Source organism: Ambystoma mexicanum, chromosome 3q (assembly GCF_040938575.1).
Source record: "Ambystoma mexicanum isolate Mex_15411 chromosome 3q, UKY_AmexF1_1, whole genome shotgun sequence".
Classification (NCBI taxonomy): Eukaryota; Metazoa; Chordata; class Amphibia; order Caudata; family Ambystomatidae; genus Ambystoma; species Ambystoma mexicanum.
Genome location: NC_090926.1, coordinates 258,293,318 through 258,319,920, shown reverse-complemented (window position 1 = coordinate 258,319,920; position 26,603 = coordinate 258,293,318). Strand labels below are relative to the sequence as shown.

At 46.3% G+C, this 26,603-nt stretch overlaps 1 protein-coding gene across 3 annotated transcripts in view; it reads right to left on the bottom strand.

Moving 5' to 3' along the window:
- Positions 1-26,603, bottom strand: part of TIMELESS (timeless circadian regulator) — a 1,506,051-nt gene that overhangs the window by 91,072 nt on the left and 1,388,376 nt on the right. For all 3 annotated transcript variants that reach the window (XM_069653695.1, XM_069653693.1, XM_069653694.1), the window contains 2 exons: positions 13,051-13,169; positions 12,389-12,659 (listed from right to left, as the gene is read on the bottom strand). In XM_069653695.1, coding sequence (XP_069509796.1) covers positions 12,389-12,659; positions 13,051-13,169 — 390 coding nt within the window. The remainder of the gene's footprint in view (positions 1-12,388; positions 12,660-13,050; positions 13,170-26,603) is intronic.

The following is a 26,603-nucleotide window of genomic DNA, read 5'->3' as shown; positions in this document are numbered from 1 at the left end:
TCCCGAACCACATTAAAGCAGAAGGAGGCACAAATAAAAGGAAACAAGTCTTTAAGTGGAAGTTCATTATCAAAAAGAGATCCCGTGTACCTGAATTTGTTTCTAAAGAGAAACTGAATTCTTGTAACATTCAGAACAATTATTTTAACAGTAGAAGTTGCTGAAGTCACAACAAGAGTAAGCATTACCCAAGCCATCAGACAAATCATTTCTAAGGTCAAATCAGTTCATTTAAGATGTAAACACTTATGCTTTAAAGTTTTGAAGCTGTTATAAACGCAGAGTCCTTAAATACAAGGGTGACAAGGTTATCCAAGGCTGGAAGAGTGGCAATATAGCTTTGGGGTACTACTGGAAACAAGAAGGTGTGCATACAACTGGGGAGGGGAGCTGGCTGCTTGTTAAAAATAACTGATAAGCAATCTGAGACCGTTGAAGCTGAGAGAGAGAGAGAGAGAGAGAGAGAGAGAGAGAGAGAGAGAGAGAGAGAGAGAGAGAGAGAGAGAGAGAGAGAGAGAGAGAGAGATGCAGTTTAGATGCCAAGACAGATTCCTGTGGTAGCTGTAAAACAGACAGAACAGGCAAAGAGGCTGCCCTGCATTATGGTATAAGACAGAAGAATGCCTTGCCTGCCTGCAGAAGTCGAAGAGTCTGGTCTAAGTTGTCTATTAAACTTTCAAACTATCAAGCAGAAGCAGTAGAACTTTGGTGACTTATTATTTTGCCAAAACCCTTGATATGGAATGTAGTTGAAGCAGTAGTAGACTGAAGCAAAAGGAGCCTGCTTTCACAGTATAATTTGTAGAAGGGTGTTGCCAAGGAGAAAGCAGCCCCCTTAGAAGAATATCCTGAGAAGTTATATTAAAGGCATTGCAGAGGTTACAAAAGGAGAAGTATTGCTGAAGCAGAAGTGGTACTTTTGTTTTAAACTGCATCATCTATATCCTGGAAGGAGGTTATCCAGGATTACCATTGGTGAGGTTTTCTTTGTGGAACGAACTGGTACTAGTGGATTTTTGTTTTTGTGAACTTTTGTTTCTTTGGAACTTTTCAAGAACTGATATAAGACTTCACTTTTCTTTGGGAGAAATTGACTTTGGACATTCCTGGGGAACAAGATCTAACCAGGACAAGCAGAAGTCATCCAAGACACTGGATGTTTGGTAATCTTTCTTTTATGTTGTTTATGCTTTGTTTTAACTGCTTTGTTGTTTAGTGTGAGGGCCAGTTTTGCATATTAGATCCTAGACTAGGTAGGGAAATCCCTGGTAGAGGAGGCTTATTTATGTTTTCTTTGAACTTTTTGTTTGAAGTAAAATGTCAAATACTGAGGAAACTACAAGCAGTTGTCTGTCTCGCATTACTGACCCATCACACCACTTTATAGCTAGGGCCTCAAGCTCAATTGTGGCATAGTTCTTTTCTCAGATATAATTTGCGACTGTTAAAAAGAATCTGATGTTCAATGCCATTATGATCTTGGGAAAAGAACAGCCCCTAACCCAACATCTGAGGTGTCTGTAAGATAAAGTGTTTGTTAAAATGGGCTAGTTTTAATACTGGCTCACTGCACAAAGTTTGTTTGTCAAAATAATTTTGGTCTCCTGGACATCCTTTTATGTTTTGGTGTTCTGCGTTTTTAAGCTTATCAGTGAGGCAAGAGGTATTAGAGGAATAACGAGGAATGAATCGCCTATAATACCCAATCAAACCTAAAAAGGCTCTCAGATCTTTCTTGATGTTGGATACTGGGGTTTCTTTCACAGCTTTTCACCTTCTGACTTTGGGGTTGAACAAGTCCATTTCTAAAAAAGAAACCAAGGCATTTGATTGCTGACTGTGGCAGGTGACATTTTTTGGGATTTGTAGTAAGGCTTTCCTTAGGGCTCTGATGACTAAATAGAGATGGTGCATATGTTCGATATGTTCTTTTCACCGCCTACTATAGATTATCATAACAGAAAGAGGGGTATGGTGCAAGGACCAGGTCCATTTACCTTTGAAATGTGGCTGGTGCCCAGTGAAGGCCAAAGCGTAACACCTTGAATCGGACTAGTCCAATAGGAGGCTGTTTTCTCCTTGACATCTGGATTAACGGGTACTTGCCAGTAATCTTTTGTCAAATCAATCGTGGAGAGGGGGGAAAAAGCGTCTCCCAACCAATCAGATCGTCTATCCTCGGCATAGGATAACTGTGGAATTGGGACACCACTTTCAACTTCCTGAAATCAATACAGAACCATCAACGATTGATCGGGCTTGTCAACAAGTACTATTGGAGAGGACCAAGGACTCCGGGATGGTTGAATGATATTAGAGTTAAGAGATTCTCCACTTCCTGTATGACTATCCCTTGTCTTGCTTCAGGGATCCGGTATGGTTTAAAATGGACAACCTACACTGGGGCGTAGGGATGTAGTGAAAAACCCCTTTTACTCTGCCCGGTCCATTTTTAAAGACATCTGGAAACTGTTCCAATAAGTCGTGTAGATCTCGTTTCTGTGGCAGGTGGGAAGGAAGGAATCAAAGTGTTTTAGTCCGATTCCTCTATTAAGAGACGGGTCATTACCACTGTGGTGGTTTCTATGGGATCCTCTCTCCATTTCTTAAGGAGGTTTATATATGGTAGATATGGGTCTTGATTTTCCTATCTGGTTGGGAGAATCGATAGTTGTATGGCCCGGTTTGTTCAATCACCTGATAGGGTCCATGCCATTTAGACTTTTGACAACAGAACAAGAATGTTCTGTCCAATAGAAAAAAGACCCACGTAAAGCCTTTTTATCACAATATGTCTTTTGGTTTTCTTGGGCCTTAGACATTTGGGCTTGAACTATCGCTCTCACCCCAGCCATGTGTTCTTTTAAACGTTGGGCTGTGTTAGGGAGAATTCTCTCTTTAGGCTGAATTTCCTAACCTAGTGAGTCCCCCAGCAGCTTTGCTGGATTTCTGGGGTTTGTTTTTTTCTCCTGCCAAGAGTGAGACTCTTTTTCTCCCACTCTTGGACATGATTTATGGTGTTCCTTTGACTGCTAATGTGTTTTATGTGCTATGGGGTCCTTTACTCCATAGGGTCTCATGTGTTTTTTTCTATGTGTGTTACGCAGCACCCTCCGTGCAGTAACACAGGGGTGTCATAGTGACACCCCACCATAGACTCCATACCCTGGGACTGACTACTGTCTCCCAGGGAATGTAAAGTCACCATTGGCTTTACTAGTCCCAAATTATTAACAGAAACCAGTACAAACCATCATATTGTGGACATACTGGTCGGGGCAATTCAATTGCCCCTGGGTCTGTTAGTCGAGGGGGCATGTCTCCGTCCCCCCTGATCGAGTTTTGGCTGGTGGCAGTGGATACTACTTTTTATATTCGACCGCGAATATTTCCCTATGGGATTTTCCCATTGTTCGAGGCTACCAACTTTAAATTATTTAATTCTCATAGCCTCGAACATACCGCCGGTTTATTTATTTAATATTAATTCGCCGGTTGGTATTTTTTGCCAGGACTCGATTCTAAAATGGCGTTTGTGTTCTCTTCTGTGACTCCAACCCAAGTCGAGCCCTTTGTTCCACTTTTTGGCAGGCTTCTCCACAGAAGCCTCCAAAAGTGGTGCCACTCTGTCTGGGTACCACAGGGGGCGTGGGAGGGGGTTTAGGCACCCTGGACTGAGTTACCTTGGTAACTCAAGTCGCACTCTTGTGTGATTCGCCCAAGTGGTGAGCCAGCCGGCTCACCACTTAGCATGTTTGATTGACAGCTAGGCTGAGTGAATGGGGGTCTGCTGCATAAAAGCAGGGCTTTGGGGACTGGAACTTCAGAAGTCGCCACAGGACCTGAGAATCCGACGAGGGAGAAGCTGAGCCGACCTACAACGACGACACCACCGGTGGAGCCCTGCGGAACCGACTCACCACTTCCCGACGACAGAAAAGATCTCCCGGCTGGAGATGCTTCTTCCCCTGACTGGTGGGCACAACCAGTTTACCTTCTTCTCTTCGCACCCCAGACCGGCTTGTGGTCGATTTGCCCGTGCCAAGCACCCCGGCGACCGGATAGCCACTTACCACTGGACCGCGAATAAAAGGAACGCTCCTTTTACCCGATAACTCTGCGGCTGGTTTCTTCCCTGGCAGTGCAACGGACTGTCTTCCTCCCCGACGAGATCCTCTCTTCCCCCGGACGAAGCACCGATTTGCATCAGCTGCCAGGAACAACTGCCCCCGCTGGAGTATTCTCACCACTTTAAGGTACCGTGTCCGCCAGGCCTCCCTTTCTAAAGATTGCTACAAGGTAATAATAACCCCTTAACCTTCTGGACTGGGCTGGCCGCCTTGACCCTCTAACTGGTCCCTTTCGTTGGTCCAACTCCTTTTTGAACCGTTACAAGACTTTTGTGCACTGCAACTGCGACACCTTAGACACATTTAGTTTTGATCCCCTTAAAAGTGGATCTGGCCTACTGACTCTAAACTCACTGTGTTACTTTGCCTTCCTCTCTTGTTGTGTTCGTGAAAAAGTGTTGGGATCGGTTTCAATTTATTCTCTGCTTTTCTCTCCCTTTTAAAACGAATTATTAGAGTGCCATCTACGTTAAGCGCTCACCGCTGTCTGAAAATAAGTGGGGCTTTACTAAAGAATTGTCTAATATTCTTTTAAGGGAGTGTATATCTTTTAGTGACCGTGTTTTTGAATTGCTTACTATTAGTGCCGTGTGTTTTTCTAGATGTGGTTTTAAATAAATAATTATATCTCTTTTACACCAAGCCCTGGTCAGTGTTTACTTGTTATACTGTGTTCTTTTGACCTATTGTGAATACTCTGTATACTGCCTAACTCTTCTTGAGGGAAGTCTGTCTGCTCAGCCACAGCTACCAAGTGAATCTGTGTGGTACAGACTGCTACCAAGTGGGCTTACTGCCAAACACCTGTAGTCTTAAATCTTTTGCAGTGGTCCCAGAGGGAACTACACAGGTTTCTGCCTAACAGGCTGTTTGGGAGAAAGGTAAAAGGGCTTCCCCTCTCTCCTCCCAGGTCTCCCTTAGCATTTCAAGGACATGAGGTGGCTCCCTACCATACAGCAACTCAAATGGTGAAAACCCCGTTGAGGATTGTGGTGTTTTTTGGACAGCAAAAAGGGCCCACAGTATCAGAATAGCCCAATTTTTCCTGTCAGCCACAACCATTTTTCAAATTATATTTTTGAGGGCTTTGTTGAAACGTTCCACTAACCCATCGGTTTGCGGGTTGTAGACGGAGGTCCTAAGAGCAGTAATGTGTAGGATCTCCTTCACCTCTGCCATTTGCCGACTCACAAAAGGTAGTCCCTTGATCTATTAGGATCTCTTTCAAGAAACCAACTCGCAAATAAATGGGATTAGATGTTTCAAGATTTGTTGGGACGTATTGTGACGTAACAGAGAAGTCTTTGGGTATCGAGTAGCATAATCTACAATTACCAAGATGCAATGATTCCCCAATTTACATGGCTCCAGGGGCCCAACTATGTCCATACCTATGTAGGAAAAGGGCAAATCAATAACAGGCAAAGGTTGGAGCGGAGCTGGAGGAGGTTTTTGGGAACTAGTCTTTTGACACAGGGCCCAGGCAAGTACGAAGTTCTTCACATCAGCAGATTCCAGGTCAATATATCCGGCCTATTTCCTGTGCCTTGGCTATCCCCAAGGGACCACCTGTTAAGTTTGAGTGGGCAATTTCCAGCACCATCCTCTTTTGTGACTTTTAGTCTCCATAATCTGAGATCTAGGAGTAGCATTGGGGCTGAAAATTCTCTCTATACAGTAGCCCATGCCTAAGAAAGAACAATGGTACCCCTTTCAGTCTTCCCTCTTCTTCAGATACTACATGTATAAAAGCCTCTGCTTGCAAGGGGTCATTGCGCCGAGCAGATATTAAATCAGGAACAATCTCAGCTTTGTTGCCAAGGGTCTTCGGTTGTACCGCCTCAGATCTTATTGGGGGATCTTCATCTGCCTGCCCAAAGCCTTTTCCCCCACTCTCAGTTTTGTCAGCTTTTCTGATTTCCTCTGTTTTGGGAAACAACGTTCTCTCCAAGATCCCCTGAGCTATTTCCTCCCCGCCTTTATTTGTTATGCCTCTTTGCCACTGTTTTGAATCAAGATCTTCATGTCACCTCTATAGTCGGGATCTATGATGCCTGCTAAGCCGTGTAGGCCATGTCGCTAAGCTAGGCCAGACTTGGAGGCTAACCTGATGTAAGTGCCTGCAGGGGTCGGGGGAGGCAGTACTAGAACCAGGTCAGTAGGTATAAACATTCTGTCTCTGGGTTGCACCAATTCTCCCCTGGTACTACATACATTGAATCCAATAGAATTTGCTGTAGCTACGATGGATCGGAAGCTCAGTGACAGATTTCCAAATCCGAGGGTTCCCCAGTTTGTGTCAACTTAGCCCGATCCCACTCCTGACACCATATGCGAGGAACCAGGAATGAGACGTGGACACAGAGGACTCATGATGATTGCTTTGAACTTATTTAAATAATAAAGGGGTTGGAAAATTCCTCGCTGTCCCCAATCTAGGAGGTATTTCCCTACCTCAGCCATAAGGGCCTGACCCATGTCAAGCTGTCCAAAGAAAAACTTTCCTCTGTTCAAAATCCCATCCTAGCACTCTCATTCTAAAAGTAACTAAGGTGTTAAAGGTATTGTATTGGATTGAAAAGTGCACAAATGTTCAAGTTCAACAGAAAGGTATAAATCCAACAAAGTTTTCAAATGGATAATGTTTGCATTTCCTGGGAATTACTCCATTCCCCAGTTTCTCTCCAGCAAAACAAAAGTTCAAAAGAGTAACCAACTTCTTTGTAGCTGAAGAGGATAACCCCTTCCTCTTAGTGTTGCAACTTGCTCCAGGGGAAATCGCCCCCAGGTCTTTTCCACATTCAATGCAGTTCAAAATCCTAAGGGTATGAATCTTCCTTGGGATTCTCTTTTTTCAAAATACTACAATTGCAATCCAAAATCCTAACAGAATAAATCTTCCTTCGGATTCTGTCTCACTAAACAACCTGATATACTCTGCTGCCAGGTTTCTTTCACCTGGTATACTATCCTGCCAGGTCTTAATTATACTGTTCACTCTTGCTGTCGTACTCTCCTGCCAGTACAACCTCTCAAAGGGTATGAGTCTCACTTGAGAATTCTTTTCACCATATTTGATTATGGGGGCAAGGCCAAGACTCGCACAACACTTGGGTTTCACAAATGTATTTTTACCCACTTCCTTTTTCCACGTTCCCAGCTCTCTTGTTGACTGCCTTGGAATGGAGCCCGGCCTTCTGGGTTCTCTGCGGTCCATGCTTTCTCAGGCTCACTGGTATTTTTAGGGGGCTTCAGCGTCCTCCGCATGTGCCCCTCAGTGCACTGGTCAGGCTTCGGTAAGCGTTGGCGCCGCCAACAATCGCTGGTCCTCTCCCTGCTCTGGTCTACACAGCAGAGTTTCCCCTGATCTGTGTCATGTCAGCGGTCTGCTCAGGCTCATGTCCCTTCTTCGCTCGGGTGTCCACCTGACAGCTCAGGTCCCCTGGAAATCACTAGCCTGTAGGGTCTCTCTCCAGGTATTCACAGCTACAACTATGAACTCCTGCGATAGTAAAGGAAGCTGTTTGGAGCCAATCCGATTCCTCCAACAGCTAGACCGTTCACTTCGGTCTAGCTGAGTAATCTTCATTCTGGTTGCGCTCTTCCTCGCATCAGTCTTTGTTACTGAAAACACAGCAGGGTGTTTAAGAGTTCTAGTGTTGGGGACTATTGAGGATTACTGCCACAGCATGTCATGAGGGAAGGAGGTATTGAAAAGGTGTCCCAAAAAGGGAATGGGGGATATACCATGTCTCACCCAATGATGTTGCTTCACCCCCCCCCCTGAGGGTCCCCTCCCCCCATGTGGTCCTCCTTCAAACAGCTAGGGTTAGAATCAGGTAGAGGCTGCTGTCCCCTGGCCACATGAGAAGAGGCTACCTCTTGGAAAGGAGTGATGACACCATCAGGTTAATTACAGGCACTCTGGGCATTTTTTGGTGACCCCAAAAAAAAAAAAAGCTAAACAAAATGGTAGGATTAAGAAAATGCAAAGGTAGTCATTTTGCCACCATTTATGTAGGGTCAAATGGCCACCAGTGTGTTAAAAATGCATATTAACGGTGTAGCCATAAATAATTAATACAGCTGCCACAGCCTACTTCCAAACATCCTTTCTAAGCTGGTGAACTCACCCGTAAATGAAACTTGATGCTCTAAGGTCAACAGCTCCTCAACCTAGGGTTTCTCTTAAAGGAGCCTGTTTCGTCTCAATACATACAGGCAACTAAGGGCAATACACCTTAAATGAGCTGTAGCTTCATGGGTGGGCTGCAAGGGATTCGGAAGAAGTCCCTCTGACAGCACAAAAAGTGTAATAAATGAAAAAGCTAGCAACAAAGGTTAGAGGATTATTCAAGTTAGCAAAAACTACTAGAAATAAGAACAATCTCCTTAACACCGCCTCAAATCAGAAGGAGTGGTGCCAAGTAGATGAAGATGCTCTTCTTCACAATGAACAGCTCCACATCTGCTGGGGCAGGCTCCAGGTCAGTGTCACCTTGGGATGGGACTCCAGCCATAGCAGGGGAGAGAGCAGCTCCCACACCTTTATAGAGCACAGGGAATCATTTTAAAACCTGCTCCAATACAGCCACTGGATGCATGACTTGCCCAGAGCAGCACAGGTCTGTCATCATGTACCAAGGCACCAAATGCATGGCCAAGGCGGATCCAAGATCAACATGTGCCTTTTGTAATCTTAGCAAGCCTTAAACCCAAAATTCCTAATAGACAGTAAAGAATAAATACAAAGTTGGTAAAAACGGAGGTGCCAAATTCTGTAAAGGGTAATTACAGTAAGCATCACAACCCATCCATCAGGCCACACGGTCTACCTCAGACTCAGTCACTACACCCATCACCACAGAAACCAAAACCACTCCTACACCACTTATCAAATGTGCCCTCCTCAATGCTCGCTCCCTGCCAGCACATGCCCTAGAAATACATGATCTCCTAACCAATCTCAACCTCGACTACTAGCCATCACAGAAATGTGGTTACATGAGGCATCCGGCCCAGCCGTCACCCTCTCTTCCCCACCAGGTTATACCATCCTCAGACAAGACAGATCAGTTCGCCTAGGAGGCGGAGTAGCCCTCATTTCCAAAGACACCCACCCTCTCAGACTTATCAGTCACCCACCGGCCAGCAATTCTGACATTCTGTCTGCCAAGCTTACGCTGTCCCCTAAAGTACCATCAACATCCATGTGTTTTACCGCCCCCCAGGTCTCCCTTCAGACTTTCAGGGACACCTTATCCATCTGCTCAGCAACAACATAAAAAGCTCCACCAAGACTCTACTACTTGGAGACTTAAACCTAGGGTTCGATGACACCAAAGACAAAGCTGCTGCGTCCCTCGCCAAAGAACTCCTTGACTTAAGCTTCACACAAAAAGTCTCAAGCCCCACACACTCCAAAGGCTGCACTCTGGATTGGGTTGCAGACCATAATTGCTTCACCACCATCACCTCCAACACAGCCATGTCATGGACAGACCACAATTGAATTGAATTCTCCCTTCCCATCGCCGCCAACTCGAAAACCCCACCCATGCCCCCGCAGCAAAAGCAAGAAGGTCCAATAAACTCACCTAGGAGAACCTCCGCCCACACCTGAATATCCCAGCACTTGCCCGCCCTTTCTCCAATGATCCCAAAACCTTAGCAGACATTTACAAAGACACTCTCACCAAAGCCATCAACGCTATAACACCACTTGAAAGTAAAAAAGAAAAAAGTCCCTGCACGCCAACTCCTGGTTCACAGAAGAACTGCAGGCCCTCCGCTCCCATAAAAGGGAGGCATTAGAAAAATGGCAATCTAACCCTAGCAACACTGCTAAAAACTGCTTCGATCTAATCTCCCGTCAATACAAAGCCGCCATCATCAAAGCCAAAGCCAACCTCCTTTAATGTCCGCATCTCAAATGCCAACTCACAATCTAAGGACATCTTCGCCATCTTCAATGAGCTCATCTCACCTCCTAACTCCCCAGATGAGATCATCAAAGATGAAGCATGGTGTGCCAGTATGTAATCTGCCACGGTAAACAAAATTAATCTCTTTCAAAAAGAAAATCCAGGACCACTACAAAACTCTACCTCACCACCCTGGACCCAAACAGTCAGTCTCCACTCCTTCTCCTACCAACCTCACCAAACCCCTCTTCTCTTTCAGCGACATCACTGAAATAGAAGTGATCAACCTTCTTAAAAACCTAAAACCGTCCATGTGCAAAGGGGACATTTGTCCACCTAAACGCATCAAGGAATGTGCCGACCTTCTTGCACCGCTTCTGACAGCCTTCATCAATGCCTCCTTCAGATCAGGTATTATCCCGGGAAGCCTTAAAGGGCATAGGCTCGGCCCGTTCGTAAAAAAGCCCACTCTAGACCCACTACATCCTAACAACTACCTACCCATAACCATTGTGCCCTTCCTCCTCAAGATCTTGGATAAAGCCACCCACAGCCAGATCCAACACTTCCTTTGAGCTCTTCCATCCTCGGATCCAGACAATCTGGCTTCCGTAAAGGACACGGCACGGAAACAGCTCTGGTGGATCTAAAAAAATCCGATTACCCAAATCATGAGAAAAGGAAAACCAGCCCTATTGCTACTCCTTGATCTCTCAGCTGCTTTCGATTTAGTGGACCACAAGACTCACCTTACCCACTCGGCTAACTTCTCCAAAGGAGCAGCTCTCTGGATCTCCTCCTTCCTGGAAGGCAGGGCAATGAAAGTATTTTCTAACATAGCCAATGCAGCCCCCACAACCATCCACTGCGGAGTCCCACAGGGCTCCTGCACAGCACCCACACTGTACAACTTGTTCACAAAGCCCCTCTTAGACAAGCTCGACTCACTTGGTATTGCGTATACCAATTACGCTGGTGATACCCGGGTACTTCTCCCACTCACCGGACTGTACAACAAAGATTCCGAAGCACTTCACCTAATATACTCCACCATCCAGGCCTGGATGGCAACTAATGTCCTCTGCCTTAATGGGGAGAAGACGAAAATCATCATATTAGGTAAAAAAAATACACTAGCTAAACTCGACAGGCACTATGCTAACTTCACAACCGACAACACGATTATCCCAGTCTCCACATCTGTGAAGACTTCAGGGGTCTACATAGACTCCACACTATCCATGACCAGGCAGGTAAGCGCCATCACCTCTGCCTCAGCACACACTACCAAGCTTATAAATGCCATAAAACCATACTTATCTAAGCCCAACTGTCTATCAATAGCCAGAGCCACCATTGGTGCCAAACTAGACTATCGTAATGCCCTTCTAGCAGGTACATTTGAAAAAACCTACCTTGACTCCAAATCACAGAACAATGCGCTTCGAGCAGCCTTAAGCATCCCCAAAAAGGAACATATCTCCCATGCTAGACAGGCAGCTCATTGGCTCCCGGTTAAAGTGTGCATCACTTTCAAAATCCTCACCCTCACCCACAAATGCCTCACCCTCACAGCACCATCCTATTTATCAGAGACTATAGATAATTCCACGTCTACTCGGCCCATCACGACTCCATACACTAACCAACTTCACACCCCACGCATCAACAGGGAACGCACTACTCACCGACATCAGAACAGAAAACTCGCTCCTTGCTTTCCGAAAAAAACTCAAAACCTCCCTCTTCATCTAAATCCTTGCATGCCTTGCGCTCTCTCATGCTTGTAAAATAAACTGTTTTCTGTTTCTCGAACCCTCTGTAACTAAGAATACTGTCTGCAAGAAGCGCCACAATACCTTGCTCTCTCTCATGCTTGTACTGTAAACTGTTTTTTATTTCTCAAATCGTCTGTAACTAAGAAATCTGTCTGTAACAAGCGGCACAACACCTCTGGGCTGCTGCACGCTTTACAAACTTGAACAAATAAATAACCCAATGACATCTTGTAGATTCCCCCATTGAGTCTGCTCCTGGAGCAATCTCAAAACAGGAGGAGGATTTGTAGGTTTGCACTAGAAAGTGACAGTACTGTACTCCTAATCCCTATGGATTAGGAGATTAGTAATCCACTTTCTAGTGGATTAGGAGTACATGCTTGAGGCAAATGCTACAGATTGTTTTAGTCCAGTGAGCAGTAGAAAACCCAGCAGGGTTATGTTGCTATCCTGAGACATCGGTAACACCTTGGATCTTGTTTGAAATAACTGCATTTTTATGTAAGATAACAGCTGAAACACACAGGAATCTGAAGCAATTATCAGTTTCCATTACCTGGGTGCAGAGCAGCTGGTTTCTTCTTTCTAGCCAAGAGCAGGGCTCTCAGAGCTTCAGCCCTCTGCTCCACACCGACATCCTGGTTTGCTGCATTCTCAGCCTTCTGGAGTGCATCTCCAGAGCCTCCCTCTGGGTGCTCCACCTCGGTCCCTTCTGTCTGGTGCACTTCCTCTGTATCCTCTTCCTCTGGACTTTGCATTGTGAGGAAGTTGGCAGTGCTACGCAGCTGATCTGGACTCAATGTTGCTGGGATTCGCCAGAATGATTCCTGCTCCATAAAAATATTCAGTAATCACAGGTGTTAAAAAAAGATGCTTAAGAACACAAAAGTCAGACAACAGAACCGTAACAAAGTTGCAAACCTCAATCATCATCAAGGGGTAGCTGGCCAAGCAATCTTTATGTTGACAAATCTTCAAGATCCGCCCCTAAAGCCATTTTTCATGTATACAAATGGGTCACAGTGGCCCCCACAGAAAGCCATACAAAAATGTCCTTTCTGTACCATTTAAGAAACCATGATTATGTGGCATGATGAAGTGCGTTGACATGCGGTATGTACATCAATGCCAGCTCTGTGTCTCACGCTCTCCATTCATCCTTCCCCAATACAAGCAATAAGGACAAAAACAACCTGAGACACGGCGAGCGGGACACACCTGCTCATTTGCTGGTGGGCGCACCCCTACAGCCTTCAGCAACTTCTGAAACTGGCCATTCTCCATTGCGTCCTCATTCTCTTCAGTGAGCGGCACCAGGGGCACCGCCTGTGAGACACCTGGATAATTGAATAGAAGAAAATGGGCTGTTATGTATAGAGATGCACAAAAGCACACAGACAATCTGTCAATTACTATCACAACCATGCACTTCCCCAATAACTTTGCAGACTTGTAGGTGTGGAAGACTGAAATCTCAGGAACCGTGAAGAATGTGCAGTTTAATATAATCTACGGTAGTCGATCCAAAATACACTATAACGTGTTTGCACAACATTCATATTTCTTATTCAATACAGTCTTTATTAGCGCAACCAAACAATAGTACACATTAGTTAAAAAATCATTTAGCACACAACAGTTTACTTTTTGCCAAACAGTGGAAAATGAACAATCTCAGCAAAATATAATAAATCCATCCTACCCTTGTTGTGGGCTCTTGTGCGTATTCATATTACTTGTTGAAAACAGAGTGTGAAGAGTGCACCCTGGTTACACTCGCACCCCTTTCATGTCGTCGGTAAGGAGTCCCTATGCAACTTTTTCAATCGAAACGTAACCGGCTACCACCAATGTTCAGATGTGTGCAGTTTGAAAAGCATAGGTTGGAAACATGCATTTTTTACATACAAGATATGGTCCAGGCTTTGACCCCTAGGAGTGTCTAAGAAACACTGAAAATGTGGTAGCTCTGTTAATGCACGAAAATTAGCCCAAAAACGATTGCACTGCTCACAGAAAAGAATCTGAAGCGAAGTGTGCATTCAGAAAGAAAGGCTCTCCTTCTGGTAACTCAGGTCAACCCCTAAACATTTTGGTGGCTTTTCGGAATCCTGGCTCCTTTTTGCCGACAGATTTCTACTGAAGTCTACCTAAAGGCTACAGGTGACATTGAATTTGTAGGGGTACCCGATTCTGTCCCCAAGAGTTTTCTCATCCTGGAATTGTGAAAGGTAGCAGGGCAGTCTCACCTATATACTATTCTTTCAGCTTCTCCACTATTTTTCTTGCCTTTACTTTGTGTACAATCCATAAAATCATACAGGATATACATCCTAAATCTATTACAACACACATCATATTACATGCAACATACATAAATAAAAACCAACAAATCATACAAAGTGCATACATCTGAATGGATTGTAATATTGAAATTTCTTTATATCTTATCCTGCACTTAAGTTCTCCATACTTCTCCTGTGTGTTTCTCAAATCCCCATATTTTATATAAATTTCACTCATTCTTTAGTTACAACCTCATAATCTAGCAATTTAAATCCCACCAGAACAATCACAATAAATCATACTTCACACATACTGCTAACCAGCAAATAAAAACATGAATTGTGCGACTTCGTGTTGTAATACCATAGCCCCATTTAACAATTCTCTATTCACAATCGAGAAAATAACCCTTACTTATAACTTCTTTTGTTTTGTAAACGTCTGCTTGACAATGAGCTTCAGAAAATCCAGCACCACTGTAGCTATGGCTGGATTGCTTGTGGACCTGCACAACTTTTGTGCATCACTTAAATGCCTATCGCACAAGCTTTAAATAACTGGTTAAAATAGTGCGTGTGGAGAGCAGCATGGTAATAATATTTAGGGGTAGCTGGACATCCTTGGGAAGGAAAGTCTGCCTCACCCTCAGGGTAACCTCCTTGGATTAATCAAGGTGGGGACGATCAACTGAGAGCCTGGCGAGGACGGCAACCAGGAAAATCCAGTTCAAGGTGAGCAATCTAAAGGAGCAGAAAAATAAAGGCTCAAGTAGAGCTGCCGTAAGGGATGCAAGGACAAGGTTCTAATTCCAAGCAGAAAGAGGTGGGTTTAGGAAAACTGGTTAGATAGTCCCACAAAAGTGGCATAATGGTGGGGATAGTGAAGAACAAGTCATGCTTGGGGGCCCTCTTAAAACAACAAAGAGCATCCAGATCCGCCTTCACACTTCCAATTGCAAGCCAAATAATAGATAAAGATCCAGAACAAACTAGCTCCACCCGCCTCCCAGCAGAAATTTGAAAACCTACGCCACCTACAGGCATAGATGGACTGAATACTGGGCCTCCTGGCAGAAAGGGGACCATCCAGGACTTTGCCAGACAGGTCCTACTCCTTTTACCTCAGCCTCTTAGAAGCATAGCATGAGGATTGAGGCTGCTGAGATTCAAGTGCAGGACCCCAACTCCCCCGAATGGGAGAGCAAGTCTGCCCTCGGTGGAAGACATCAAGGAGACAGATGGACATGTCCAGAAGTACCGGGAACCATGGCCTTTGGGCCTAGTCAAGGTCGACCATGACCTTGATCATCAAAAACCATTGCAGCCGCCTAAGGGCCAGATGGATGACAGGAATCTGAGGGAACCGACATAGGATATAAATGCCTCCCCTAAGGATCCCCGCCAAGGAAATTTCCAGGAGCAGAACCACTCGCACTTCCGCTTCACATCTGAGGAAAAGATGTCCACCTGAGTGGTTCCCCAATAGGCAAAGATCCTGTCCAGAACTTCCTAGCAGATACCCCCACTTGTGTTTCTAGAGACACTGGGGGCCCTTACGAGTTGGCCGGTGCAGTAATAACATGCCGGTATTAACATCGCCACCTTACCGGCATAAATCACCTGTATTACAGGCACCGGCAATACCGGCGCCTGTAATACCGTCAGAATCCCCCATTGAGTCCAATGGGACTCCATGAAATGGGGATTTACACTGTCTACCACTATTCGTAATCCAGTGCACATTCCACCAGACCGAGTGGTGGTAACGTTAATACAGTTTGCCGGTATTCTGGCAGATTTACCGCTAGAATACCAGCAAACTTGTAATGAGCCCCACACTTGTTTTTGTTCGAATTCTAGTATTTAGCTGCATGGTAGAATTCACCTTAATGCACAACTAATGGTATCGTTTTCAGTAAGTATATAATGAGGTCAATCCTCTATTGTGGGCTTTTCTTTATGACCACCCCTTTCCCCTTCTAAGAGGAGGCTCGGCCAAACAACCACTGTGAAAGTCAGGCCTAACAAACCATGCACACACTCTAGAGGGTGATCTTCCGAAGCCCCATTTTTTCAAAATTTCCTGGACACACCTAATTTGCCACAAAAGGTACACACATAAGAAAAACAAGTTCCCTTTCTGTGGAATATTTTAGACTGTGTACAGGGCCAGACTTCCCTTTACTTAGGTCTCACCATCTCCTACGGTCTTGTGAAGAACACAAGCTTGCTAAGAGCTCTACCTGTCCAGTATGCTTTAAGTGCTGCACACATACCTAAAGCCGCACACAGTCCATGTTGGACCTTTCTAGAGGTTAGAATCAGCTTAGTGAAGATCAGAGCTTGGGCAGTGGCAGTAGTTTGCCTGCCAGTAGTTTACCAGCCTGTACGGATGTGCTGTCGGCTGGTCATAGGTCATCCCAGAAGTGAAAGCGGGCCAGCGTCACAGGCTATCAAGCAAGGGCTTGCAGCTTCCAGAGCCGATTATCAGCACAAACGGAAGTCTAAAGACTACTCATTCATATCTTGGAAAAACTTTCAGTGGAGTAAAGTCAAAAGATAAGTTCCCTCCTTGCTTGCTTATGATGCCTGATCTTCAAGGGTGCACACAAGATCCCCCTGACCTTTTTGATGGATTTCTTCTATGGCCAAAGTCGGCTTTCCACACCGAGGCCCCCGTGCGTGGAGGTCCGACGATTGACATCTGTGACATAGCCTTCCAGTCACCCGGAGTGGCGTTATTTTCCTGCAGCTTTGTGCTAGTCGAGGCTAGCGGCGAACATTGCTTGTGCCCAATAAGCTCCCCCCTTTTAGCCCTCTGCCTCTCTTAGGGAAGAAAGCGGCCAGGTGATGCCCCAAAAAGTTAGCTGCTTAACACGCTCTGCCACAAAGGGAACCTCATTTGAGATGCTTATTTTCCAGGGAACAGGACAGGAGGCGAACACAGCTTAAGAGACTTAAAGGCAGACATCTGATTGGCAGGGTGGCATGATTGAGTCCATCCTGCAAGGTTCCATAAACCACATGATCAATGTGGCACGCTTGGGCTGAATAGGATTAGACTTAGTATATAGCCCCCGTTGTTCCACTTGCCTGTGCTTGCCTGAGCCGCAAGTCAACTGCCTTCCGCCCCAGCAGTGGGAAGAAACAAATTTGTAGGTGGCGCTAGTCCCAGCGGCTTTGTGATGCGAGCAACGTATAGCATGCCATTGCCCTTCATCAATTAACACGTTTCTCCAGCTGTTTTTAACTACCGTTCCACAGAGAGTTCCCCCACCATGCCATAGTTGCAGACAGGTACGCCTCCTCTTTAACCCGCAGCAGAGCAGCCTCTCCTTTAACCCGCGGCAGAGCAAGCTGGATCACTGGTACCTGTGTGCCAGTGGAAAACAGCTGAAGTGTCTCTCGAGCTTCGATACAAATACCTGACACACCGCCATCTTGAAGGGAAGTAGACACTATGAGGATGTTACCTCCACCACTGATGCCAGAGAGACCGTGCATTGCCTGGATCCCTGACAAATAGAACAGAACTTCCATTCTAGTTCACTGAATTATGGAATCAGGGCATATTTATGAGGGACAGCTGAGGGCATTTATATTGTCAAAAAAAGGTTGAGAGCAGAAGGAACATAGGTACACTGCGCTGAACTGGCCCGATTAGTGTTGATACTTTGAGCTGCCAGTTGTAAGATTCCCATGGGACAGTGCTCCTGTGCCCAAAGTAAGGGAGCTAGAAACTGTTGTTGAAATATTGCGATATTGGCGATGCGCATCAGATTTATGGGTATTTCTCAGGTACTGAAGAATACTGTGTCACAATAGATAAAGAGCACTCTTGCTCTAGATTATGGTCATTGGGTCTTTATTGTTGCTCAAGGTGCCGACACGTGTTTCGACCCCACAAGGGTCTTTATCAAGGGTGTAGCATTTATAAGCCACAGTTTGAGCAAATTGGTAATCAGTGTCAGGTTGATTAGGTGACACATAAGACAGCCCAATTTGTGCATGGGATGTGAAGTTTTGTAAGGTCATGGTGTTTAGAGACAGGCGAGTGAGGTGGCATGCACATGTTTATCATACGAGAGGTGATGCAAGGTTTGCATGTGCACACATTTTGTTTGAATAGTTTGACATATACATTCACAATTGCATATTATTATTCATATTTACATCATGTTTGGGAATTACCACATATTGGTAGGATATAATGGTGCACCAAGGGAGAAAAAGAGAACAGCAAATTTGAGTTAGTGTCAGAGTTATGGTTTGGAAAGCTAATGCAATTGCATCATATGTATTAATCCTTGCTAAATCTTACCAGAATTTGTGTTTCTAATTGGCCCGATAGGTGAGGCTTGATGCCAGAGGACGTTCCTTATAAAGTTACACTGATTAGTGATCTGTGGAGCAAAGTTAAGCTCGAAATGAGTTGTTGAATATAAGCTTGCAAACATTTTTGTATGTACGCAAGCGTGCTGCAGAGTCTTTGTGATACAATGGGTGCTGAGCACATCATGCGCAAGAGGGTTGGGGGTGCACATTGATGATTGAAAGGCTATGTGTGTGCTACCATGGTGTCGTAGGTGTGGTGCCACTTGTTTCTAGTGTAGCCCAGGTGCTAGTAGACCAGCAGTGAGTGTGGGGCTCACAGCGTGGTGGTTCCTAGTTGGTGAGCTGCGAGGTCGGGGGCATGGGGAAGGAGTGGGGCTGTGTAGAAACCCAAGTTCAAGCCTGACCGGTTGGTGAGCGCGGCATTACCCGTATAACGCAGATAAGTTATCTCTGGTGTGTGTAGGCAGATATATTTGTCGCTTAACAGGCATATCCGCTAACTGCTGAGAAGCAGCATGTCCTTGAGGAGCACAGAGGGCTTGTGACGGTGGGGCTGGATTGGTCTGCGCGTTTGCCTGGTGGCGGCAGTGACCGAGCAGGAACAGTCTTTGCAGAATTCCCGTCTGCTCTTTGGAGTGGGGCACAGCTTCAGAGCAGAGTGCAGGCCGGTGTTATTGGGGACCCCATGACAGAGGAGTTCGGGTGAACACGCACACATGAGTATGGCCTTGCAAGTGGTGAGTAGAGGACAGGTTTAATGGAGAGTGTGAAGAGCGTGAATGCGTGGAGAGTGAAACTGTTGGTGTGTTGTTGGTGTGGTTTGATTAATTTTTTTATTTTTTAAGGAGAATATTAAGAAAAGGAAAATGGAATGGTAGGGAGCCTTGCAGAGAGAGGGGAGAAGGTGGTACCACAGATATTGTGTAACAGAGGAAAAAAAGGAAATAAATAGTAGGCCAGCATAATTAGCAGGCTTGAGTTGAGTGTGAGAGTGGGTGGTGTGGTTGAGAAAGAGGGGGTGGTAGAAATTGTTTTTTTGACTTTTTGTTAGGCAGGGAGGGGATGACAGACTGACAGCAGCAGCGTGTGTGGCGTGTTAACAGAGGCATAGAGATATTGAGGCGCACAGCCCATTACAATGGGAGTAGAGGCACCCATAGAGTATATGTATAAGGCCCCGTCACCGTATCGGGACAGAATTGAGAACTACCATAAGCAGTGGGTGACGGAGATAAGAGGAGGGGGGGATCCCCCTCTCATGGCCAGAGCAGGCATCTCATAACAAAGGAATACTAGAACATTTGTTTACATTTCTTACGGCTAAGTATAAGGGGAAACCGCTACAAAAGAGTAAGGCGATATTGGATTCATGGAAGAGGTTTGAAGATATGGACATTTTGGGGGAGGAAAAGCGCAATGTGATCGCACTGGTGACCGTATAGCAAAGGAGGGTAGGGCACTGTTAGGAAAGATTTAATTTAGGTGTAATTTTCCCTCCAATTGTAGACCCCCCCCCCCCAAACCTTTTGCTTTTGTTTGGCTTTCCTTTCCTGACTTTTGCCATTAGAGCCCAGGCTTCAGCTGAGCTCCGCTGGGCTTTTGCTCACTTGTTATGGGGAAAGTGATGCATCCATCAGACGGTCAGTACTGGGAAACTATGTTTCCCTCAATCTTGGACTATGTTGCCATTTCTTTTTAACAGTGCACAATGTACCTTCCGGTACCGTGCGCTGGGGTCCTTTTTGTTTTATGGCCCTAGACACCCCTCGAAGGATTTTTTGGTGATTGTACAAGTGTGCCTGGGACTAACTGGTGGTAGCAGTTACTATTTTATAAGAGTTTTAAAATGGCCGACCCACAATGTCTTTTGTTCTGTCCCATGGCCATTTTGTCCCTTACCTTCACCCAGGTTGAGTAACCAGAGTTTTCCTTATTTGGGCATGCAGCCTCCCATGAAAAACGATCTCTTTCGCAGTCTTCTGCCGGTCACCTGTGTGTGCCCAGTAAGCGGGTTGGGACTGCCTGGTCCCAATCCACACTAGTGGTGCCAGGATGTCTGGAGTGCCTGAATGACAGACCACCACGGGCCATGATTGGTCCACGACTTTGTATGCCGGCATGAGAGCAGATCTTCGATTTGAAGTTCTCAATTTTGGTGCAAACCTAATCTTGGATAAGAAGGGCTTCAGCATCCATTCCAGGTCGATCACCTGAGTTCTTCCCAAACTACAGAAGGAGCCAAGTATCCTGCACAGAGAAACATACTTTGCCCTCTCCTGTCCCGTTGGACCCTGTTTCCTTTATCGATTATGAAGGCTTGCCAAGGCGCTTCACCCCTTTGGAGCCGCATCTATGATTCCTGCTTCACTACCTGTTGGTGGCGATCGCTATAGGTGCCTTGCTGTTCTTCTCTCCTGTGCCCTGAAGCCTGCTGCACCGGAATCTTCTTCATACCTCCTTCGTAAACTGAGAAAAGCTAACGGTCCCATCACGGACGATCGTTCTATCCCGCATCTGCTGAGAACTGGAGCGTCGTGAAACTGCAGGACTCGAACCTACTAGTGATCGACTAAATTGACAAAGTTTAGTCCAGACTGTGCCGTTGGTCGGTGAGTACTTGCATCACTTACTGGTGGCCCCCTGGCACAACTCATTACTTTTACGCGCGAATATCCCTTAAAAGGTATTTGCTCTTGTCTTGGTTAGCCTGTGCTCCCTAGCAATTATCACATTTTGAAAACTGCTCTGCCGCCAAGGCCAGGTCCCACACGAATACTGGGAAACAATTCTTCATCGCATCAAGCCCCTTCCTGACCGGCTTTTTGCTTTGTCTGCACGATCGTGCATTTTAACGCACAACTGTACTGTTGAGCACAAGACTCCCCTCTTCTTAGGGCTGGACTCAAAAGTTAGGGAACGACTCTGAAGAACTGTCAACTCAACTCTCTTTAACGGTTGTGGATGCGATTTACTGCTGTTTCGCATTAGGAAACGCAAAGTATATATGTTATCTAGTATAATGATTTTGTGTGATAACTGTTTTCATAACTAAAGATTACTTGTGTCTATTGGTCCGGCCGACAATAAATGTACAGATATTTTTCATATACACTTGTCTAACAGTAATTCGTGGTTTGTTACTGTGTGTGCTTATTGTGGAATTCTGATCACTCTCACCCCTCCTGAGACTTAGTCTTGACCGCCTGCCAAGCTACCTAGATTGGTCTGGCTTGTCAAGAAGGTTCCCCTGTTTCACTAAACAGAGGGTGGCCTCTTAAACTTCTACCCACCAGGTCCAAGTTTAGAAATCCATCTGAACAGGCACCAGCAAAGCTCAGGGGAATATACCCATCGGCATCTCCCCCGCAGTAGGTTACACCAATCCGACCTATGTCAACTGCTGTGACAGCCCCACTACCCTCGTATGCGTCCCCGCCGGACGTCCCAGCATATGTCGATATTACTAAGAGACCTAGAAGTGGCAGTGGCACAAACAGAATTGAATATATTACGAGCAACACAAGTTGAAGTAAAGCCCGATAGGCCAGCAGACCAAGGGTCTGATGGGTGGAAAGCAGGAGACTTTGTTCAGGGTAGAGAACAGCTATAAAAATCGTGCATATAGAGAAGGAAGGGGAAGGGACGAGAGGGCGCACATCCTGGGGTACGAGAATTTGGGATCCAGTAGAGGAGAGAACGACGGGTAGAGTACATTTGATGAGCACCAAGAGGATGAGTGTAAGGAACTCATGGTGGCAACAGTAAAGACAGACACGTGATCACAGTTCAAGGGTGTTTATTAACTGTGAATGCAGGGTGGAAAAATGCCTAACCTAAACCTAAATCTAAGATGGGAGCTAGCTTCAACCATCAAATGAAAATAAGGCAGTCCTTGTGCCGTTGTGTCAAAATAAAAGGGCCTATACTAAGAAAAACCTATTGCCAATCCTTACTCTAAATACAACGGAAGTGTGGGGTAAAGTTCTCAATTAAGAAAGAATTGTTCACAAAATAATAAGTCAGGTAGTGATTGCCAGAGGTCTCCCTGCCCCACTTTTGAGCACGGGACAAGATAGATCACCTGAGCACAGCACACACCCGAGCTTTCCCAGCACGAGTCAACAGTTCTGTATTAGCTAACAGGTTTTTCGATGGTTAAGTCTCTTTTCAATAAAAGTCTCCTGCCTTGGATGGCCTGATGCAACAAAGTTCGGTTCCACATATACTTTGGGTGACTGCTTCATCCCTGGGTCCCCCTCTTCCGGGCGCCGACCCCTCACAAGTCGTATTCAACAACTCACTTGAACAGTTCCTTTCGCAATGAACTGTGCGATGACTTTGCACCCATGGATCTCCCTCTTTCGGGTTCACAATGGCTTTTCTTGCATTCACGAGTCTTAATGTCTTTTCAAACAATTCACTGCAGACTTCCCTTTGTCGGGTTCATTCCTGTCAACACACTGTTCATATAGTTATTTCACCATGCAGGATTCATTTCCCTTAGCTTCACAATCATCTATTGGTCAAAGACTTTCGACAGTACAGAGGATTTTACAAGACCTCTGTATGACCACTTTGACCTCTCTTTGCCTCTTCCCAAGGCCGTCTGGTTACGGTAGTCTCTTATTGGGTAATCGCCCAGATTTTCCTGCGTGAGCAGCCACATGGTGCCAGGCACCTCTGTGGCGGGCTTTCCCCCTCTTTCTCAATAGTTCCTTTAATACTTTCAAAGTTCGAATTTAGCTGCTTGCTACTTTTCGTTCAACACAGTTCGGTCTCTTATCGACTCTCCCCTCGACTCACTGGCTGTGATGAACCTCTCCTTCGAATCAAGGTTGGTACTACCAAGACCAGCATCTCTCCCTGGCTTGGTAATCAGCGTAGGAGGGTCTTGTGTACCATTGACACCTGCTGCAACACACGCTGGCCTTTGTTCGCAGTCTTATGTTTCCGTCTGCAGAGGTTTCACGGGCCTAGATTGAAAAGTGCAAGGTCACTTCTCTCCTTGTCACCCTCTCGGTATTTGCCGTCTTTTGCCTCCTCTTGAACTACTGTGCCGAGTTAGCGCTCACGTTGTGCGGTCTGCCTTGCTCGACCTGTGCTCTCGTGCTCTACCTTTTATCCCTGTGGGGAAGGGAAAGGGCTGTCAGGTCTGTGATTCTTGTCAATTGCCTGACCCTTGTATTGGGACATGTCAGGTAAACGGCTCTGGTGTTAGTCCCCTGTCTTTCAAGCTGGGCCAAAGTTTTTGTGTCGGAAAGAGGTGCGGGGGCAGTGTTTTGGAATATCCTACGTGTTAGGATGGGGGGAAAAGGTGTTGAAAGAAGGGGGATACCGCATCTCGCCCGTTGGTGTCCTGCTCCCACTCCCCAAGGACCCCTATCCAAGTGATCCTCCCTCACTGGTCCACCTCCAGGAACTGGATCCAATAGCGATGGCTGTGTCCTGGCCACCTGGATGACAGATCCCCGGGACTAGCTAGGGAGACACCTTTAGGTTTCTCACAGGAGGCAGGACATGTACCTGAGCAAATACCTCTGGTGGAGAATTGGTGGGAGGGCAGGTTAAGGAATATGTTTGGCCGGACGGCAGTGTCAAGGAAGAGAGGAAGTGGAAAAAGGACTGATGGGGTAGGGCAAGGATACAGATGCCCCTTATACACAAGGGTGCCGGCAGACCACACTGTGCGCCATGGGCACAGATGGATAAAAACAATTTGATAAACGTCCCCGCCTTTATGGCAGGTGCAGGCAAGTGGTGTAATGCTTACCTGGACTCCTCAGGAGCGTACTATCCCTCCAGCCTGTCGACCTGATAATTTGAAGCCTTTAGGATTCTCTTTCTATTAGGAGTGGTTCAGAGGGGAAGGAAAGCTCCTGAGGCAAATGAGAGGTTGTAAGGGCTGGAGCAAGGGTATCAATATGGTCCTTCATGGTTTTTGAGGAACAGGAATGAAGCTGCTTTGGCGAGGCTTTCATATATCGGACTTGTCTAGCGACCTCGTCAGGGGAGAAAAGAGGAAAGGACAAGGAAGGGAGGGGGGTGGCTGAAGGAGTGTCAGCATGCACAGAAGCAGAGGGGAGAGGTGAGGGAGGGAAGGAGAGGGTGGACAGGATGGCAAGGGCATTGCAAAGTGCCTGGGAGGCAACAGGGAGGGGTGATGGGAGTTAGTAGAGACTGCAGCAGGGTTGGCCAGCTCCTTGCAGATTTTAAAGAGTTCGGCCGAGCTGTTAGCTGCCGCAGAGAGACAGGCTTGAATGTGGGCTCTCTTCTTGGTGAGGGCAGAGTCAGTATTGTCTTTGGAGCAGGCGGCAAGCCAGATTGTCAGAGGATGAACAAGAAGCCCTCCATTTCCTCTCGGCCGCTCTACACTTACGTTTAAGTGTAGCTAGGTCAGAGTCATACCAGGTATTACACTTGGCTTTGGACTTCAAACGGATCCTCATGACAGGGGCAAGAGCATCAAGAGTATCAGAAATAGAAGAGGAGAGCAGAGACAGGGCTTTGTCAGTTTGTAGTCGGAGGAGGGAGAGAAGGTGGCGGTGAAAGCCTCAACTGACACACGCTTCATGGGCCGGATGTCAGAGAAGGTAGGTGGCAGTGTTGGGGTAGGCTTGGCCTGGGGGGAGGTAGGGAGAGAGGAGAGGAGGGAATGATCGCTCCAGGAGAGAGGAGTGGTCAGGGGGATGGAGATGGGGAGGTCAGAGGAGATCAAGACATCAAGTGTGTGTCCTGCAGAGTGAGCTGGGCCAGAGGGGCTTGGCCTGGGGGGAGAGGAGGAGAGAACTCCTGGCTCGAGATGAAGCAACTTGCGCACAAATTTGGACAGAGTACAGTGCAAAATTGACATGGATTGCAGCGATGTGAAAACCTGTAAAAGTGCATCGAGAAGAAACCTATGAACTTTGCTTCCACAGTGAAGGAACTATCTTTATCGGTTTGAATGAAAAGTGGAACAAGGCCCTCCTGATCCGAGCCCTGAAGAGGGGCACGGCAGCTGTGATGATGACTACTAATTCTGTGGCCAACAAGCGTACTTGCACCTCCCACCATCATGTAGGGGCTATTATTTGCTGGCCATGCTGCACTAAGCGCTACTAGTAATCCCTGAAGAACACTTGCAAGTGGGGCCAATTCTTGACACAGCCCCAACCGTTTCTTCTGCGTTTGAGGAACAAAATCCAGTGCCGCCACCAGAATTTCGCATCCTCCCTGGGAAAAGCCAGTATGAGAAACTGCAAAGGAAGAAGAGCTCATCAAACTACCTATGAAAAGATTCTGGGGAAATCCCTGACTAATACAGATTGTTCAGCTCAGCAGAGACCTTCTTTGCTTCGTTCTTTCTACCCGGTGTACAGGCAGCAGTTAATGCAAAATGGCTGCAGATCGTACGCTAGGAACTGGCACAGTTGACAAATGACACAGAGCATGGGTTTGTCATAAAGGTCGAGCTGCGCGCCTTGAGGCTGCTGACTATGCAGAATTGCAGTGTGCTTGTTATGTTGACAATGGAAGGAGATGTGTGCCGAAAAATCAGGGATTCATGTTGCACATTCTTGCCCCCCGAAGATGCGTATAATGGGTAATTGTCTCACATAATAGCAGCAGTACACGGACTTGGAGCCCACATGAAAAAAGAAGCTGGCATCCAAGGGGATGATTAGCTTGATGTTGCATTAGAATGGTCCACATCCTGGCTAGGAGCCATTGTGAAGAAGATGCAGGTACCGGTCATTGTGTTCATCTTGGCCATCGTCTGCACCTGCCAAATAGGCCTCCGGTGTTGTGCCAAAGCAGAACCAAATAGCGCAATGATGATGGAGTCCATTGGGGTTTCAAAAGTACCTTGCAATACAAAAGATAGTACAATGCAAACTGACCACCCCATCCCCCACATGGTCCCCTTCCCTCATGGAGACTAAGTTGACCGTCTGTATCACACCATTATTGTCCCACCCCCTGACCCTGGGAAGCATGAGGAAGTATGGGATGATCTAGCAGGAGACAGGGATTTATACGACATGTACGCCTGAAGAATATATGCTATCAGGATAAAGTTTGCGGTCAGTGTGCAGGGCTTGGATACCCATCAAAGGATTCCCACCATATGAGGAAGCAGTGAGAAGAGAGAACGAACGCATGCGTGGGGGG